Genomic DNA, 17598 nt, shown 5'->3' with positions numbered 1-17598 from the left:
TTGTGCCGTAGAGAAGATGCGAGGAGCGTGATGCTAAGCTAACAGGCTAACGTCCTCCCCGGGGCTGCAGTGCGCGTGGACATGTCGCTCGCGCAGGCTCTCATTTCGTCATAAAACTCCTTGTTGCACGAGGAGGAGGTGCGGGGGGGGGAAGCGTTTTTTTGACGGAGCGGCAGGAATCACCGCTCCTGTTCGCCTGGCTGTGCCGCGTCCGCGTTAAGCTGGCCTAGGCGAACTCCGGAGCGCGTTTTCCCGAATTAAACCCAACAATGTGGTCCAGGTGCACCCGGGTTAGCGTGCATGTGCAGTGACATCTGATTCTGACCCTTATTGCGTCCACACATGGCGAATTTCACCAGCTACCAGGGCGGCAGAGCGGCGGTGCTGACGGTGGAGCCGCAGCAGAGGGACGCGGCGGCGAAGTCAGCGGCGGCGAAGGCGAACGGGGAGAGTTCGGCCGGGGAACCCCCTTGCGGCAGCGGTGGGGTTCGCTTCCATCACCCACCACCTCCTCCACCACCACCACCACCCTCTAATCACCTCCACCTGCATGAGAACACCGACTCCGCCGCTCCAGCTAGCAGCGGCGGTAGCAACAGCGGCGGCGGTAGTAGCGGCGGCTTCGCGAACTCCGCCGACGCGGCAGATGATATTCGCAAATGTGGGTATTTGAGGAAGCAGAAACACGGACATAAGAGGTTTTTCGTGCTCAGGGCCGCCAGCCACTTGGGGCCCAGCCGCCTGGAGTACTATGACAGCGAGAAGAAGTTCAGGAGCAGCCTGCGCTCCGCCGCAGCGGCTGCCGCGAGCGGCGGAGCGGTTGCCGCGTCCCCCCTAAACGCGTTATTTACCTCTACCAGTGCTTCACGGTCAACAAAAGGGCGGATTCCAAAAACAAACACCTCATAGCGCTTTACACTAAGGACGAGTACTTTGCTATAGTGGCCGAGAACGAGCAGGAGCAAGAGGACTGGTACGTGGCGGTCAGCGAGCTCATGAGCGAGGGCAAGAAAGGTCACGTTGACTCGGATGATCTAGACGACGGGTACGGGACGGTCACGCCTGGGACGGTGTTCAAGGAGGTGTGGCAGGTGAATGTGAAACCGAAAGGACTCGGGCAAACCAAGAACCTCACAGGTGTTTACCGGCTTTGCCTCTCAACGAAAACGGTCCACCTGGTGAAGTTGAACTCCGAAACGCCGTGCGTCAACCTCCAGCTGATGAACATCAGGCGCTGCGGGCATTCGGAGAGCTTCTTCTTCATCGAGGTGGGCCGCTCCTCCTCCATCGGGCCGGGGGAGATATGGATGCAGGTGGACGATTCCGTCGTGGCCCAGAACATGCACGAAACCATCTTGGAGACGATGAAGGCGCTGAAAGCGTTTGCGGAGTTTCGGCCGAGGAGTAAGAGCCAGTCGTCGGGCTCCAACCCGATGCCGTTCATCACGACGCGGCGACACCTGGGCAACCTGCCGCCGAGCCAGACGGGGCTGCAGCGGCGGTCGAGGACGGAGTCCGTGGTGGGGACGCCGCCGTCCAGTAAGAGCTCCGGGCGAGTGGTTATCGCTTCAGGACATCCAGCGAGGGCGAGGGGACGATGAACCGGCCGTTCCGATCCGCCACGGGAAGCCTGGTGCACCTCAACTCGGCGAGGGCGCGTCCGGAAGGGGTTGGCAGCAGCAGCGGCGTAGCAGGGGTTGGCAGCAGCAGCGGCGTAGCAGGTGGTGTTGCCACGGGGAATGCTGGCACAAGCACGGGCAGCGGACGCTACGTCAGAGCCATCCCGGGGACGGCGTCCACCTACCACGCCCGATCCGCCTCCCTGCCGGTGTCCCACTTCCCCTCCACCACCAGTCCAGTGAGCGTGTCCTCAAGCAGCGGCCACGGATCCGTCTCCGACACGCTAACCCGTCCGTCGAGCGCCTCCATATGCGGCTCCCCGTCCGACGGCGGCTTCAACTCCTCAGACGAGTACGGCTCCAGTCCCGGCGACTTCCGGTACTTCCGGGTGCGGAGCAACACGCCGGACTCCCTCGGCAACACCCCGCCAATCAGAGAGGAGAACTGTCTGAACGACTACATGGCCATGGGCTGGAACCGGGAGGTGTTCGGTACCAGCGCGGGCTCCGGAAACAACAGCGGGTGTGACACGCCGCGGGACGAGAGCACGTCGACGACGGAAGACGATCGCATCTCGTCGTCGTTGAGGAGGAGGACGCACTCTTTCACCAGGCCGGCCGGCGGTTCCGGAGTTGCGGTTTACCAGAAAATGACCCAGACGAACTTCTCTCTGGAGGAGGGGTCGGACCTCGTGTTGCCGTTTGGCAGCGGGCTGCTCCGCGGCGGGCCGTCTTCCTCCTCTTCCTCGCTCCGCTCCGACTACAGCTCCTGCTCCGAGCACAGCCAGCAGAGCCGTCCCTCCACGCTCCCCCGGACGGAGGCCGGCGGCGGCGTTGAGCGTCCCCCTCTCCTCCTCCTCGTCCTCCTCCTCTGCCAAGGAAGACAGCGGCTACATGCCCATGCTGTGTGGCGTGGCTGCGTCTCCGCGGGACACGCCTCCCGACTACATGCCTATGCAACCCAGCTCTTACTCCCATCCCGTCTCCCATTCCCCCCAGTTTCACAGTCCGGCTTTAGGCGCCCGTTCAGCCCACCACCACCACCCCCACCACCACCCCCTCAGCTCCAGTCCCAATCCCAATCCTCCGCAGACTCCCACGGCTACATGATGATGCTCCCGGGGGCCAGTGGCAGCTCCCCCTCCCCGGGGCAGGCCTCCCCAGCCCTCACAGAAGCTCCAACGCAACAGGTGCCGGTGCGAGAGACAGCATAGCGGAGAGACCAGAGAACGGGGAATATATGGACATGTCGTACTGCAGCGGCGGGGGCGCAAGCCCTCAAATGAAGGCAGCAGCGGGTATTACACAGCCGGCACGCCCGAGGGCACCCCAAAGTCTTACAGCCCTTATTTCTCCCTCCCTCGCTCCTACAAAGCCCCCACCAGAGACCGAGACGAGAAAGAGTACGGAGAGTACGTTCCTATGAGTTCTCCCGCCAAGCCAGTCTATTCGTCAGTTGCCACGGCTTCCATGTCGACACCAGAGAAGAAGGGCGGGGGAGGCAGTAACACCTCCACCCCCTCTCACCCACCCCCGCCTTACGGGGCTCACCATACGACGGCGGCGATGGCCGACCGACGCGCCGCGAGGCCCAACCGCCTCCCTTTAGGCAGGAGGAGTTTCCACGGCCCGCTGCGGGTTAGTGAGCCCTCCACGGCGTCGGCGGGCAGCGCCGCCTCGGTCCCCGCCGCCGTCAGCTCATCAGAAGGGCCCTCCAGTCCCGGCGAGTACATCAACATTGAGTTCGGGGATCACTACCCCCACCAACAACAGCCCCCTGCTTATCCCCTCTCTGCCCAAGATGAAGCGCCTTCCCTGGGATCTAGTGACCGCGGTCACTCCCCTCACCAGGACTACATGAGCGTGGAGGTGGCGGCGGACCCGGAGGACGGCGCCGGATGTCTGGGTAAAAACCAGTCGCCCCGACCCAGCCTCGTCGCCCCCTGGAACCCACCCAGCTACATCCGACCCCTGGCCAGCAACCCTGGGGCGCTGGCCTCCCCAGCGTCTCCGCCGCAGGCCACTGGAAGTCGATGGGGGACGACTACACGGACATGACGTTCAACCTAAGCAGAGGGGAGAGGACGCAAACGAGCCCCACGGCCATGCTGCAGCACCTCTGCGTGATAGAGGGACGTTACGGCCACGCCCCCCCCTCTTCGTCCAACGCAATTTCCCCCCCTCTTCCTCCATCAAGCCCGGAAAGAGCGCCGACGCAACAGCTGGAACCCAAGGTGGTCCGCGCCGACCCACAAGGCAGGAGAAGGCACAGCTCGGAGACGTTCTCCTCTACATCCTCCTCTAACTCGACTCCCTCTGGAGGAGGAACCGCCCCCGCATCCTCATCCACCCACCCGGCACCAACCAACCCCACGGCCCCCAACGGCTCGTACCTAACGGACGGTCAGGCTTCCAGGTGGGCCAGCTCGGCGTCTTTCGACAGCATGTGGGTGTCCATGGAGGGTCTGGGGGACTTGCCGGCTCCCCACGCCCCGGTCAGATCCATGGAGATGGGCGCCGCCTCGGCATCCTCCTCCGGATCTGGCAGGATGTGCAGGAACATGTCCGTGGGCTACCAGAACGGCCTGAACTACATCGCCCTGGAGCTGAGGGACGACGGGAGCAGCACGGGAGCCGTGGCGTCGGGAGCCGGTGGCAGCCACGGGAGCTCGGCGGCGGCGGCGGCGGCGGCGGTGGCACCTCTGCCGGAGAACGGAGCCTACGCCAGTATAGACTTCACCAAATCTGATGGAGTCACCACGACAACCAAGGGTGAGTAAATGTCATGTTGGGAAGCTGCCACACTGATCTCCTCTCACATCCTTTGTTTCACAGATGCTTGTTTTTACTTTCATAATCATATTTGACAGTTTTTTTTTCCAGACAGTTTGTGGAAAAATGCTTCCACGTGTGAGTAAAGGTGTTTTTTTTTTTTCTCAAAATAACCCCTAAGTGCAGCGTGCTATTATTAGTCGCATTATATCCATTCGCAGCTCCTTCTAGTAGAATCTATTTTCGATCGAGCCTCTTGTGATCTCGGCGATGCTGCGTTCAGGCGCTTTGAGCGGCCAGACAGTTGTCTTTTGAAGGCATCCGTCCAGGGAACCAAAGTCTATGCTTTAACCGTGCTTATGTGCAGGAAGTGGCAGCAATACACAGTTCATCTCGAGGTCTTCTGTGTGTGTGTGTGTTGTGTGCAAGCAGACTGCCAGACAATTAGCTCTCTGAATGAACCGAGGTTTATCTGAGGTCAAGTGTGGACTGAATCAACCAAAAACCAAAACAAAAGCGCCCTGACTTCCTGTGTTTGTAGCTGCTGCTGTCTCTCTGAGCCACGTGTGCGTGCGCTCAAACGTGTGGGTGTTTTTGTGTGTCACTTGAGAACTCTTTTCTACATCTTTTTGAAATAATATATCTATTCATACAAAACAGGAGACGAGTGCAGTGCCAGCAGGAGAGATTTAGTAAGACGGTAAAACACGTCACAGCGTCGTATTCTAGTAAAGCTCCTTTTGTGTTTGTTTTTGAGATGTTAATTGAGCTCGGTAGTTAATTGTGAGGTTGTAGTGCTGTTTTAATCATTGATTATTCTGCAGGTATTTTTCTCAGTTGATCATTTAGTTTTGTAACGTGCAAAAAAAAAGCCACGGTCACTTTAAACAGACCAAATTCTCAAAACTTTAAATTTATGGTCATAAATGAGTAAGAAATGTATCATCAAAATAGTTGCATTAATCATTTTTTGCATTTCTTTCTGAAGAAAGTACTTGAGTATTGTTATGATATGTATATTAACTATTCACTTTTTTACAACCTTTCCTCTCTGTGTTCAGGAGCCTGAAGTTCAGTCCAAATTTCACAGATTTCTTGTCAAATGACTGTTGGTCTCGGCTGAATCAGTCATGGCTTCATAGTTGCGTTGAGTAGTGAAGAATTTAATGTTTTTTACAGAATCTAGTTAGAGTAAAAGGTTTATTCAGGGCGAGATTTTAAATGAGACATGTAGAATAAAATGTTTTGGATGATTGTATTGGTTCCTTTTTCAGACGTGACACACGATGTGTTCAAGAACCGCCGAATAAGATAAAAATCGGACGATTATGCCAGTTTTGTCAGCGTCTGGCTGTGATAAACGGTGTTGTTTTGGCGAAGTGATACATGCTGCATCTTTAAAATCCAGACATGGATGTGCGTGTCACAGACTCTTAGCGCTGAGGTTCTGTCTGCAGTCGGTGTGGTGCAGACGGCGTGCACCAGATCAAGAGAACGGGGGGGGGGGAAAGAGGATGTTTTGACTCAGTTTCCAGTCTTTGATCACCTCCCTTTTCTATTTCATCCACTCGTCTCCTCCCTGCTATTCCCTAGAATCCTTCCCTGGATTTTTTCCCCCCTCGCTTTGTGTGTGTGTGTGTGTGTGAGCATGAGTCAGGATTCTCTGCAAACGCCGGCTGACTCATTTGTTTATCGTGGTGCTGACCGGAGATGAAAGAGCTCTCGTGTGTGTTAGTGTGTGTTAGTGTGTGTGTGTGTGTGTGTGTGTGTGTGTGTGGATATGTGGAGATCAACTGACACTCAAAGCGCTCGAGCACATCGCATTGTGTGTGTGTGTGTTTGTCCGTCCGTCTGTGTGTGTGTGTGTGTGTGTGTACTCTTTGTTTTCAGCCGTTGCCAGCAGGTCTATTAAGTGTGTGTGTGTGTGTGTGTGTGTTCATGCAGTTCAAGGTAACATTCAGAAATGTTAATCCACACACACGCTCAGTCTGTGTTTTGTGTGTGTGTGTTTATGCGCGCTGAGTCACGGCAGCAGGCAGCCCTTTGATGTGGCGCTGTAATTGCGGCGGCGGCGTGTCGAGGCACACAGCGAGGGCCGGGAGGAAACGCATCATCATCGCCCAGGAATGCACTTCCTCTCAGCTGCGGCGGCGAACTGATAGAGGCGCACACCTGGATCCTTGACCCAGAGGAGAAAGAGGGGGAGACGAGCTCTCTATCCAGCTGTCGGGGAAAGTTTATGTGATCTAATGAAACGGTGCGATAAATATTAGATCAAACATGAACTTCAGCTGGAGGTTGAAGGGATGAACAGACTGCAAATACTAGAAATAAATAGAAAAATCACCTTTACATTGAGTTTAAAGTTCAGCTGCAGTTGTTTTAACATAAAGAACCCCAAAACTCGCCGGCGGGATTGAAACGCATGTTTTCTTTAAACAATCGCCAAAACTACAACGTTTATAAAAGACAGACGCTGTAAAAACATTGTCGTTATTGTCAGATTTATATCTTTCCGATGGTCCTTAAACACACCATGTGCGAGGAATGCTTCAGTCAGAAAAAGAAGCTTAAAATTGTGATATTTCATCAAAAACATTTTATTCTACATGTCTCATTTAGAGTCTCGCCCCGAATAAACCTTTTGCTTTAACCAGATTCTGTAAAAAATATTAAATTCTGAGCTCTTCAGTGAAACTATGAAGCCATGATTGATTCATCTGAGACCAACAGTCACGTGACAAAGAAATCTGTGAAACTTTGACTGAACTTCATGCTGCTGAACACAGAGAGGAGAGGATGTAAAAATGTTAATAGTTCAATATATATATATATATATATATATATATATATATATATATAGTACTTGGAGCCTCCATTGGTAACACTTGTGGCAACTTGGAAAGATGATATATAGATTCCAGTGTTTTGTAAAAATACATTTTCAAAGAATTTCAACTTGCGTTTCTTTCTTTTCTATGAATTATGACATTTTAAGTGTGTTATTCTGCACAAAAGTCATCCTTGAGTTCTCTCTACTTCTAGCCATGATTGTGCTGTTTCCATAGAGGAGCAGTACTTAATATATTGCAGTGAAAAACAAGACCACAAAGAGATCATTTTTCAAATATTTAATATTTTTCAGCCCAAACTAGTGCCTTCAAATTCCTTGTTTTATCCACGTAACAGCTCAAAAACCCCAAAGTCATTTCCGTATCTTCTGATATTTCATACACCGAATGATTAATCAAGGAAGAAATCCCTAGATTGATCAATTATGACAATAATCAGTTGTGACAATGCTTTGTAAAGCCGCCTGATCAGAATATACAAATCTGTTTTATTACCAAGTAGATTTTGCACATACAAGTTATTTCTCTTTGTGGTTTTTTTGCAAGAACTTGAGAGTCCATTTTATTTATTATTCTAGTTGTTTGGTTGTTTTTTATTGGCTTAATTATGTTTTCTCATTGCAATTCCAGTGTATGAAAATCTTTAGAATTGAAAGTTAGCTGCTCTATTAAAAGGGTGTACATGCATTGTTATGCTTTTACATTATTATTATTATATATCATAGGCACAAAACGGTCATAAAATCATGATGATATTGCGATTTTATTCATGCACAATGCGTCGTTAAAGTCCTAATAGAACCTTTTATCTTTGAGCCTATTGTTGAGTAAATTAGAATAAAATATGAATGCTAAACTAATGAGGTAGATGCTTTTTTTGTGAGGGAAAAAAAGCCTGAAAACTGAGATTTAATTAAATTACTACTTCTAAGGCTTCTAAGTTGTGGACATTTTGCTGCTTTTGTTTCTCTTGTGTGATAGTAAACGTTATATATTTTGGTGTTAGACTGTTTGTCGGACTAAATTAGGTATTTGAAGGCATCACCTGGGGCTTTAGGAAACTCTTATTGTGACAAATTGCAACGTAATCCTCATACGATATCCTATAAAAAGAGTTTTCCTGCAAAAGTCCAGCAAAACGTGTCAATTTCAGCTCGTTACATGCATACAATCTTTTCACAATAAACTTCTATTTTCACAGGATGCAACTTGGTTAGGTTTAGTCAACAAAACTACTTAGTTAGGTTTAGGAAAAGATCGACGTTTGGGTTAAAATAACTACAAAAGTGGCCGTTATTGAAGTACACAAGTTACGTTTGGTTGTACATGCATTGTTATGCTTTTACATTATTATTATATATCATTGGCACAAAACGGTCATAAAACCATGATGATATTGCGATTTTATTCATGCACAATGCGTCGTTAAAGTCCTAATACAAGCTTGTATCTTTGAGCCTATTGTTGAGTAAATTAGAATAAAATATGAATGCTAAACTAATGAGGTAGATGCTTTTTTTGTGAGAAAAAAAGCCTGAAAACTGAGATTTAATTAAATTACTATAAAAATATTATTAATGTGCAAAAAATGACAAAGAAGGGAATAGATGGGGAAACAATAAATTCTCCTCTAATGTTAAGTTGTTGTGGTGATGTTTTAAATGTTTAAAGAGAAGAGGATGATGGGAAAGAACGCCAGGTTTGAAAGGTCACATTGGGGGTCAGGAGAGGAAGTTGTGGCGTTTTTATACATGTAGGTAACAGCGGTGGGAACTTGCCCTTTTCTCCTCCCCTCTACCTCCCCCTACCAAAGCGGCTATGAGGCGGTAAAGGGTGAGTCGGAGCACGAGGCCGAGTAATCTCTCCGAGAAACGAGAGTAAGATGTGAGAGGAGCCGGGTGGAGGCTGCCCTTTCCTCCCCGTCTATATTTACAGGTTCTATTTACAGACTGGGCATGAATTTATGGGGCCGGTCCGAGGAGGCATGCTCGTAACAGGACCCACTGTGTGTTGCATGCTCCCCCCCCCTTCTCCCTCCCTCTTAAATAACCAGATAGATATGCCCACAGATGTTAGAATTATTAACCCTCATGCGTGCACACAAAGCGATTCAGCCGCTCCGACGGTCGCTGCAAAAGTGTTTACGACTCTCGAAAAAGAGCACCTGTGACGCTACATTTTAGATGTCTAATTAGCAAAATATGAAATATAACCCGCGATGCTAGACATGCTAGAGTCTACGGGAGGCCATAAAGCCGGGGCAGCGTTTGGTGTCCGTTGAGCTAAACCCCAGCGGGGCTCCCATTGGTCGATGAGTTACTGAGTTTAAGGAGGTGTTTCCCAGAGGTTTGGGTTTCAGTTTAGAGATGATCCGGTGTGATCGGGTTTCTGCTTTTTACAAGTTATTCAAATAAAGTGATTCATCGGTTTGAAGTCATTTCCTCGTGGGTTTTTTTTGTTCCGGCTTCTAAGTTGTGGACATTTTGCTGCTTTTGTTTCTCTTGTGTGATAGTAAACGTTATATATTTTGGTGTTAGACTGTTTGTCGGACTAAATTAGGTATTTGAAGGCATCACCTGGGGCTTTAGGAAACTCTTATTGTGACAAATTGCAACGTAATCCTCATACTATATCCTATAAAAAGAGTTTTCCTGCAAAAGTCCAGCAAAACGTGTCAATTTCAGCTCGTTACATGCATACAATCTTTTCAAAATAAACTTCTATTTTCACAGGATGCAACTTGGTTAGGTTTAGTCAACAAAACTACTTAGTTAGGTTTAGGAAAAGATCGACGTTTGGGTTAAAATAACTACAAAAGTGGCCGTTATTGAAGTACACAAGTTACGTTTGGTTGATTGTTTTTAGTAGAACCCATCCACCTCCCTTACTTTCCGTTCTTTGTGGGCTTTTACGGTCTTTATACTATCTCATTTTCGATAACCTACTAAATCAATAATTTCATGGTACATCTACGAATAACGGTGCATTATTCTTCGTACGTACAGCGACGAATGCTTGGATGATTACAGCCTGGAAAATTCATTCTGATATTGAAAATAAACATCATTTCCAGCCCCACTTTGCAGGAATTCTACCTGTTTTTATTTGATTTATTCTCTACAAAAAGATCATCAGAGCTGTTTTATCTTTTGTGAGCTTTTCTGAGCGTTAAAAACTATTATTGAAGGGGACTTTTTTTTAAAATCACAATGTAGCTCTGCAGGACCAAAGAGTGCAGCATGTGAGCACCCCACGGTGAAATGTTGTGTCTCATCAGTAATGACTGGATCCAAAACAGCGTCCGCTATGTGCGCTCCAGTTTTTGGTTTCTCCTCGGTGTCGATGTCGCAGGTGGTCGACGGCGTTACTCAACCGCCGGCGTCTCCGGTTTCTCTCAAACACGCAGGGACTCCCGTTTCTTCCTCAGGACTTTGTGTCTCTCTGCGGCGTACGGTGGTGATAAAACAGGATTTTACTGGTGTTACACTGGACTTACTGGAATGTGGCGTTGTATAACTTTATTAGACAAGTTCAGAAGGACGGTTAACGTTTGTTCATATTTTTGAGTGCAGATTTTGCTGACCTTTTCAGAATTTGCAAATTTGAAATGTTTGCACGCAAAATGTCAAACATGTACTTAACAATTATTTTAATAAATATCACAAATCTACGCTTAGTTTCGGTTTCTTTCTCTGACAGAAGTTTGTGACACGATGTGTTCAAGGACCGCCAGAAAAATCGAACAATAGTGAATGTTTTTACAGTTTCTTTTTTTTTTTTTTTTTTTTTGTAATCGTTTCATCCCTCGAACTGCTCTTGAAACGCCGCCGTCACGCCGGCCCGTGTCGGGTCAACACGTTACGCTCGCCGCTCACTCCCATGATGCCTTTCATCCATTGTCCCAACTGGGTGAAAGGGGACAGACAGACAGACAAAACAGAGAGAGAGAGAGAGAGAGAGAGAGACTCAAACACCTGCCTGTGTTGCAATGACACAACATGCTGTGTGTGTGTGTGTGTGTGTGTGTGTGTGTGTGTGTGTGTGTGTGTGTGTGTGTGTGTGTGTGTGTGTGTGTGTGTGTGTGTGTGTGTGTGTGTGTGTGTGTGTGTGTGTGTGTGTGAGAGACAGGGGTCACTTGAGGTCAGTCAGCCTCGTGTCCTAAGAGACTTGTTTTGATCAAAGTCCACAACTGGATTGCAAAGAAACCCAAGAGACCTCAAACTGCTCCATCTGTCTCTCTGACTGTCTGTCTCTCTTGTCTCTCTGACTGTCTGTCTCTCTGACTGTCTGTCTCTCTGTCTGTCTGTCTCTCTGACTGTCTGTCTCTCTGACTGTCTGTCTCTCTGTCTCTCTGACTGTCTGTCTCTCTGACTGTCTGTCTCTCTGTCTCTCTGACTGTCTGTCTCTCTGACTGTCTGTCTGACTCTGTCTCTCTGACTGTCTGTCTCTCTGACTGTCTGTCTCTCTGACTGTCTGTCTGACTGTCTGTCTCTCTGTCTCTCTGACTGTCTGTCTCTCTGTCTCTCTGACTGTCTGTCTCTCTGACTGTCTGTCTCTCTGACTGTCTGTCTCTCTGACTGTCTGTCTCTCTGTCTCTCTGACTGTCTGTCTCTCTGTCTGTCTCTCTGTCTCCTGACTGTCTCTCTGACTGTCTGTCTCTCTGTCTGTCTGTCTCTCTTGTCCTGTCTGTCTTTCTGTTACTGTCATACTTTCTGAAAGTCTGTCTGTCTGTCTGTCTGTCTCTCTCTCTCTGTCTGTCTGTCTGTCTGTCTCTCTGCCTCTGCTTTATTGATATGACAAATAAATTGCATTTCCTGTCACTCCTTCACAAGTCTCCAAGTTATTCAACAATGCAAATATTTAACCGGAATGTAATTGATAGTATATAACTATCTAAATATATATATATTTTTTGTTTTATGTATGTGTATATCTAATTAGGTACAACTACATTTCTCTACTACAAAACATACTATTCCAAAAGAGAAACAATTGATTTAAATAAAATAACCTATATGATAAATTCGAAGAGAGGATGCTGATTCTACAGGTGGTTCTCGGGCTTTCACATGTTTTGCAACGTCATATTTCCCCCCAAGTAAACATTGAATCATTGTTTTTATCACAGCCTGTTGAACTCTTGGTGTTTTGAGTTTGACTTCTGTCTTTAGTCTGCAGTGTATCGATGTAACAGGAAGTGTTGATCTTTCCTCTTGTTGTAAGATCTCCTTTTTGGGTTGCCAGGTTTGTATATGTCCCCCATTTGTGGTCATATAGGGCTGTGCTGAGTCCGTCCCGTCACAAACAGAGCAGCAGCATTCCAGCGGTGTGGTGCCCCCCGCCCCCTCTCAAATCGCCTGTATTGTAGCATCCCGTTCACATTGTCGCGTCGCACAAAAGGCCCTCGCTCTCGGTGGATATAACCCAGCTGGACGGCGGCCATCGTCGGGGTCATTCAGGGCCGCTGGGCTGCACCAAAACAACCCCCCCCCACACACACACACACACGGCCGTGACAGCGGGGCAGGAAACAGACTTTTTTATGTTTGTGGTGTGTCTGCTGGATCCAAAGTTTACCGGCCACGCTCACTTATTTACCAGGCAAACACGTTTCTTTTTATACAGCGAGGAGGCTGAGACGGCCAACATCTGAGCCGATTCTTTTAAAAGAGTTCTGACAAAACAACGGACTTCGTTAAGACTCTTAATTTTACCTTTTGTTATGAAGTGTAAGATCCACAATCATCCTTCACACTCTGCGTTTTTAGCTCCTGTCTCATTTTACATTTCACAGATTTGTTGTCATGTGACTGTTGGTCTCAGATGAATCAGTCATGGCTTCATAGTTTCACTGAAGAGCTCAGAATTTAATGTATTTTACAGAATCCGGTTAAAGCAAACGGTTTATTCGGGGCAAAATTTTAAAATGAGACATGTAGAATAAAATGTTTTTCATGAAATATCACAATTTTAAGCTTTGTTTTGGTGACGTTTTCTAACAGAAGCGTTTGTCACACATGATGTGTTCAAGGACTAATGGCTGCTTTTACAGCTTTTGACTATAATAAACGATGTTTTGGCGATTGTTTAAAGAAAACATGCTTTTCCATCCCACTGGCGTGTTTTTGGAGGGAATATTACTGCTGTGTTAAATAACAGTTTTGTGAACTTTGTGCTGATTGTTCGTTACTCAGACTCCGCTTCGCATCTCCTTAATGTCTTTTTTGTTGTTTTATATATTTAACTTTAGTTCATTCAGGGCATAAAGTTCATGTTTGTGTCCAAAGCCAGACAGTCAGAATTAGACGACAGCTCTTGGCTTCAAAACGCCCCAAAACAACTAATATTGTCCAAAACCACTTCCACTGAACCGGCAACATTCCAGTTTCTCTCTGTGTGTGAAGGGTCACATCGGACAAAACAACTTTTTCTCATTCACCACAAAAACTTTCATTTCTCTGAATGCTTTTTTCTTTTTTTTTGCAGCTGTATTTTTAAGTTAATATTCATTATGGTTTAATTCAACTGTCAAAATGCTCTTCAAAATCATTTTTTCCCCTGTAAGACCAAAACTTTACTGTCACATGACATAAAGGGAAAAAAAAGGCAATAACATGAATTGAACAATAAATCAGTTTGAGGATAATTCACCTCTTAAACTTTAAAGGGTTCAGCAGATGAAAATGTTTAGAGTTTGAAGGATTAAAGCGGTAAAAATACCTCTAAATTAATCAAATATGACCTTATGAGTTTGTCAAATACAAAACTTGTTTTGTTCTTTTTATGACGTTCTTGAACTCTGCACAGCTGCATTCAATGTATTTTACTACATACATGTTTTACTTTGAAGTAAAGGTATTGCTTGCATTACAGCTCTGTTTCAAATTTTCAATTCAAGTGAAGAGTGAAAGATCAAATTAAATTAGACTTTACTTATATACTCCTACTCACTCATTTTAACATTTTGTGAGTCAAATCTGAATCTGCTTTGTGACTAGTAACATGTATTTGTCATGTAAACATAGTACTACAAAGTAGAAGTACACATTAACTAATATACAGTTGACTTTCATATAATTATTTAAGTGCTTTAGGGGCCTTTTTGTAAGTTATTTCAGGGTACAGTTAAAATAGTAATATAATTACATATTTTATATATCTAAGCATCATAATTAATACATTTAAAGCAGTTTGAGGCCCTTTTTAAAAAAAAAAAAAGTCATATGTACAGTGTTTCAGGAGAAATTACGATTGTAGACGTTTATTCAAATAAGTTTGAATAAGTTATGAAAATAATGATAGAAGATGTTTTTCATTTATTTAAAAATTCATGCTAAGTAGAATTTGTCCCTTGTGGTTGATGAATGGATCATTCCCCATCCAAACAAGGGTTAAGTGGGTGAAAGTTGACCACAGATTCTCTCTGGCTTTTTTTTCCCTCGCTGTATTTATGTATTTCACGGCGCTGTGGTCGCCATTTTCCATAACTACTATATTAGAAATTTGCTTCTAATCTGACACCTGGTTGCTGCTTTAATAACCTTGACTTCAGAAAGGCTGAGAGCTGATTCTTGTTTTTATTTATTTTTTGTTTTATAAAAACATTTATTATATTATGTTATACTATATTATATTGTTATATTATATTATATTTTTAGCTTTTTTATAATTTACTTATTTATTACACCTTTACTGTTTGATTATTTATTGTACTTTTTTCTTGTTGCACTTTGCTGCTGTCATCCTTCATATTTCCCACAAATAAAGGATTATTTTATCTTAATATCAGTCGTTATATTATCAAATATGTGCATTAAAAACCTCCTTAACCTGATGTTTGTGCTTTGATGTTTTAAGACTTTTGAAGCTCAACTAACCTCTGTAATGTTTTCTGTTTTCTCTCTCTTCTCTCAGACTGAGCGATCGAGGTTCCCCACCTTCGTCCTCCTCCTCCTCTTCCTCATCTCTCACTTGACTCTGCCTGTGACCTTTTTTGGCCTCCTCACCCCCCAAACCCTCCGCCACTGCTGCTGACCTCTGACCTCTTCAGACTGATGCAGAAAAACAACAACAACAACAACAACAGATGACAAAAACGCTTGCAGATTTTTATAAGTGTATCTCATCTTATCATTTTTTTTTGTGTTTTTATATGCATATCTTTGTCCTGTTTCTTTTTTTTTTAATCATATTGGATGCTGCCAGTGTGCGCTGCTCTTTTTTCCAACAGACGTCGGTCAGTGGAGTCCGGTTGAGTCTCGTTATCAGGTGGTTCTACTTCTCCATACGGTATTAAAAAGGGAGGCTGGATACGAAGCAAAGGCATTACGGTACAAAAAAGACATTTTTTCATGTTGCGTTGAATTTAAAATATTATTTTTTATCTTTTTATTATTATATTTTTTACCCCCCCCCCCCACCCCCATGCATTACCCTTCCTCAACACGGTACCGAACAGTTATTACACATTGTGGACACAGTTGTAGTACAGAATGTATTTTTATTATCATTATTTTTGAATGGATTACTCCCTTAAAGAAACGGTACAAGTGGCATTAAACGAGTACCGAGCTCGTTCCCTTACCGGTCAGCGTGCCAGTTCAAAAACTAAACTGGGAGGGAAAACGGAGCTATGGTGTCGTGCCAGTATCAAAACAACAAACATGTTCTGTAGCACATATTGTTATTTATTCGTTGCAAAAAGGTACAAATATTCCGATACATTTCTGTCGTTTGCTTTACTCCGCGGGGCGACGTCTCCTCTGCAAGTTACTCTGCAGATAACAGCAGATAACAGCTGTGTTTTAAAGGGATAGTTCAACATTTTTTAAGGTAATGGCTTTCTTGTCGAGAGTTAAATGAAAAGACTGATACCACAGTAGTGTGTTTCCAGAGCGATCCGACTGTTTTGTGCAACCGATCTGAACGCTTTTAGTTGAAGATCTCTTTTTCTCTTTAGCTCTTTCACCCGGAGAAAGAGGCAAACAAGCGTTTTTTTAGACGCTCATAAAAGTTTTGAATACACTCAACTTTCCAGCGTGGAGTTGCAGTGCTCATTGATGTCATACTCGGTCCAGGCAGCCAATTAAATCCAGCAAGATTTGAATTAATTATGATGAACTATAGAAGAAAACAGCGAACTATCCCTTTAAAAAAATGAAAAAATAATAATGAAAGTAGCTTGTAGAGGTTTCGGAAGCTCGTGTTCTCTTTTACAGTTTTACCTCACAAGGTCCGTCGCACAGTTCAGGTTAGCGAGGGAGAGGGAGACACACACACACACACACACACACACACACACACACACACACACACACACACACACACACACACACACACACACACACACTTATAATCACAATGCTGTGAAGGCTTCAAAAGCACAAAGTACAGACATTGACACTGAGATGCAAACACTAAGACTGACGCAGACGCACACATGAAAATCTCTGCAAGTGAAGCGTGTACATGCACACTCACACACACGTATGCATGCACACACACACACGCAGATGTCATGAAGAGATGCATGTCGCGGTCATGCGGCCCGCTCTCATAACACACACAGTCTGTCTGTCACACAGCCCTATTTAGGCGACGGTAACTCCAGTGTGCTCCCATTTGGGCGCTTTGTCAGCGGCTCTTGATGACGCACACACATGCACACACACACACACACACACACACACACACATACACACACACGTATATATGCATGCTGGGGTGTTCGTCACCGGCTCTGGGTGACGTAAAGAGGTTTCCAGTAACCTGAGCTGCAGGCCCAGGTGCAGCGCTCTGGTCATACTTGCCCTGCTGCAACCTTTCACACACACACACACACACACACACACACACACACACACACACACACACACACACACACACACACACACACACACACTCTCTCTCTCTCACACTTTAACACTGATACGCCTTTATTTAGCATTTCTACTCAACACAACATGTGCTTAAAACAACACAAAGACTGACAGCTATCGTAGCCCACAGAATTGCAATTTTTATTATTATTCTTTTGTTCATTATTCTCTCATCTAATCTGCATCCCACCTTTTTTTTTTTTTTTTGACTTCCCGTTCTTTTTCTAAATCCTCCCACTCTTGTTGTTTTTTTAAATTTGTTTGGACGGATGAAGGCCTGTCACTGTTGCTAGGTTTTGTATGGGATGCATCGTCGTCATCCTTTTTTCTTTTTTTTGGGCCCCACACAGCAAGAACGCTGAGGAATCTTTAGATAATTCCTAATATCTGCTTCAGATGTTTTTTTGGGCTAACTGCAGTGAATGATCTCACAGTGTAGCTTCTTTGATTGACAGCTCACTCGATGGCCCTCTGAAC

At 45.8% G+C, this 17598-nt stretch overlaps 2 protein-coding genes across 2 annotated transcripts; both read left to right on the top strand.

Moving 5' to 3' along the window:
• On the top strand, positions 1–633 carry LOC129093835 (iroquois-class homeodomain protein IRX-5-like; the record flags this gene model as incomplete). Its single annotated transcript, XM_054601959.1, has 1 exon — positions 1–633. A coding segment is annotated over exon 1 (291 nt), but the record flags the coding sequence as incomplete, so codon positions are not given.
• Positions 634–659: 26 nt separating this feature from the next.
• Positions 660–16474, top strand: LOC129093242 (insulin receptor substrate 2-B). The gene is given in 8 exon segments (XM_054601192.1): positions 660–1551; positions 1554–2476; positions 2478–2675; positions 2678–2774; positions 2777–2887; positions 2890–3621; positions 3624–4391; positions 15158–16474. Coding segments are annotated over 8 exon segments (3726 nt in total). The 3' UTR covers positions 15163–16474.
• Positions 16475–17598: the final 1124 nt, after the last annotated feature.

The sequence above is a fragment of the Anoplopoma fimbria genome, chromosome 7 (assembly GCF_027596085.1).
Source record: "Anoplopoma fimbria isolate UVic2021 breed Golden Eagle Sablefish chromosome 7, Afim_UVic_2022, whole genome shotgun sequence".
In the NCBI taxonomy this organism is placed as follows: Eukaryota; Metazoa; Chordata; class Actinopteri; order Perciformes; family Anoplopomatidae; genus Anoplopoma; species Anoplopoma fimbria.
The sequence above is the reverse complement of the archived record's forward strand: the minus strand, read 5'-3'. Positions and strand labels throughout refer to the sequence as shown.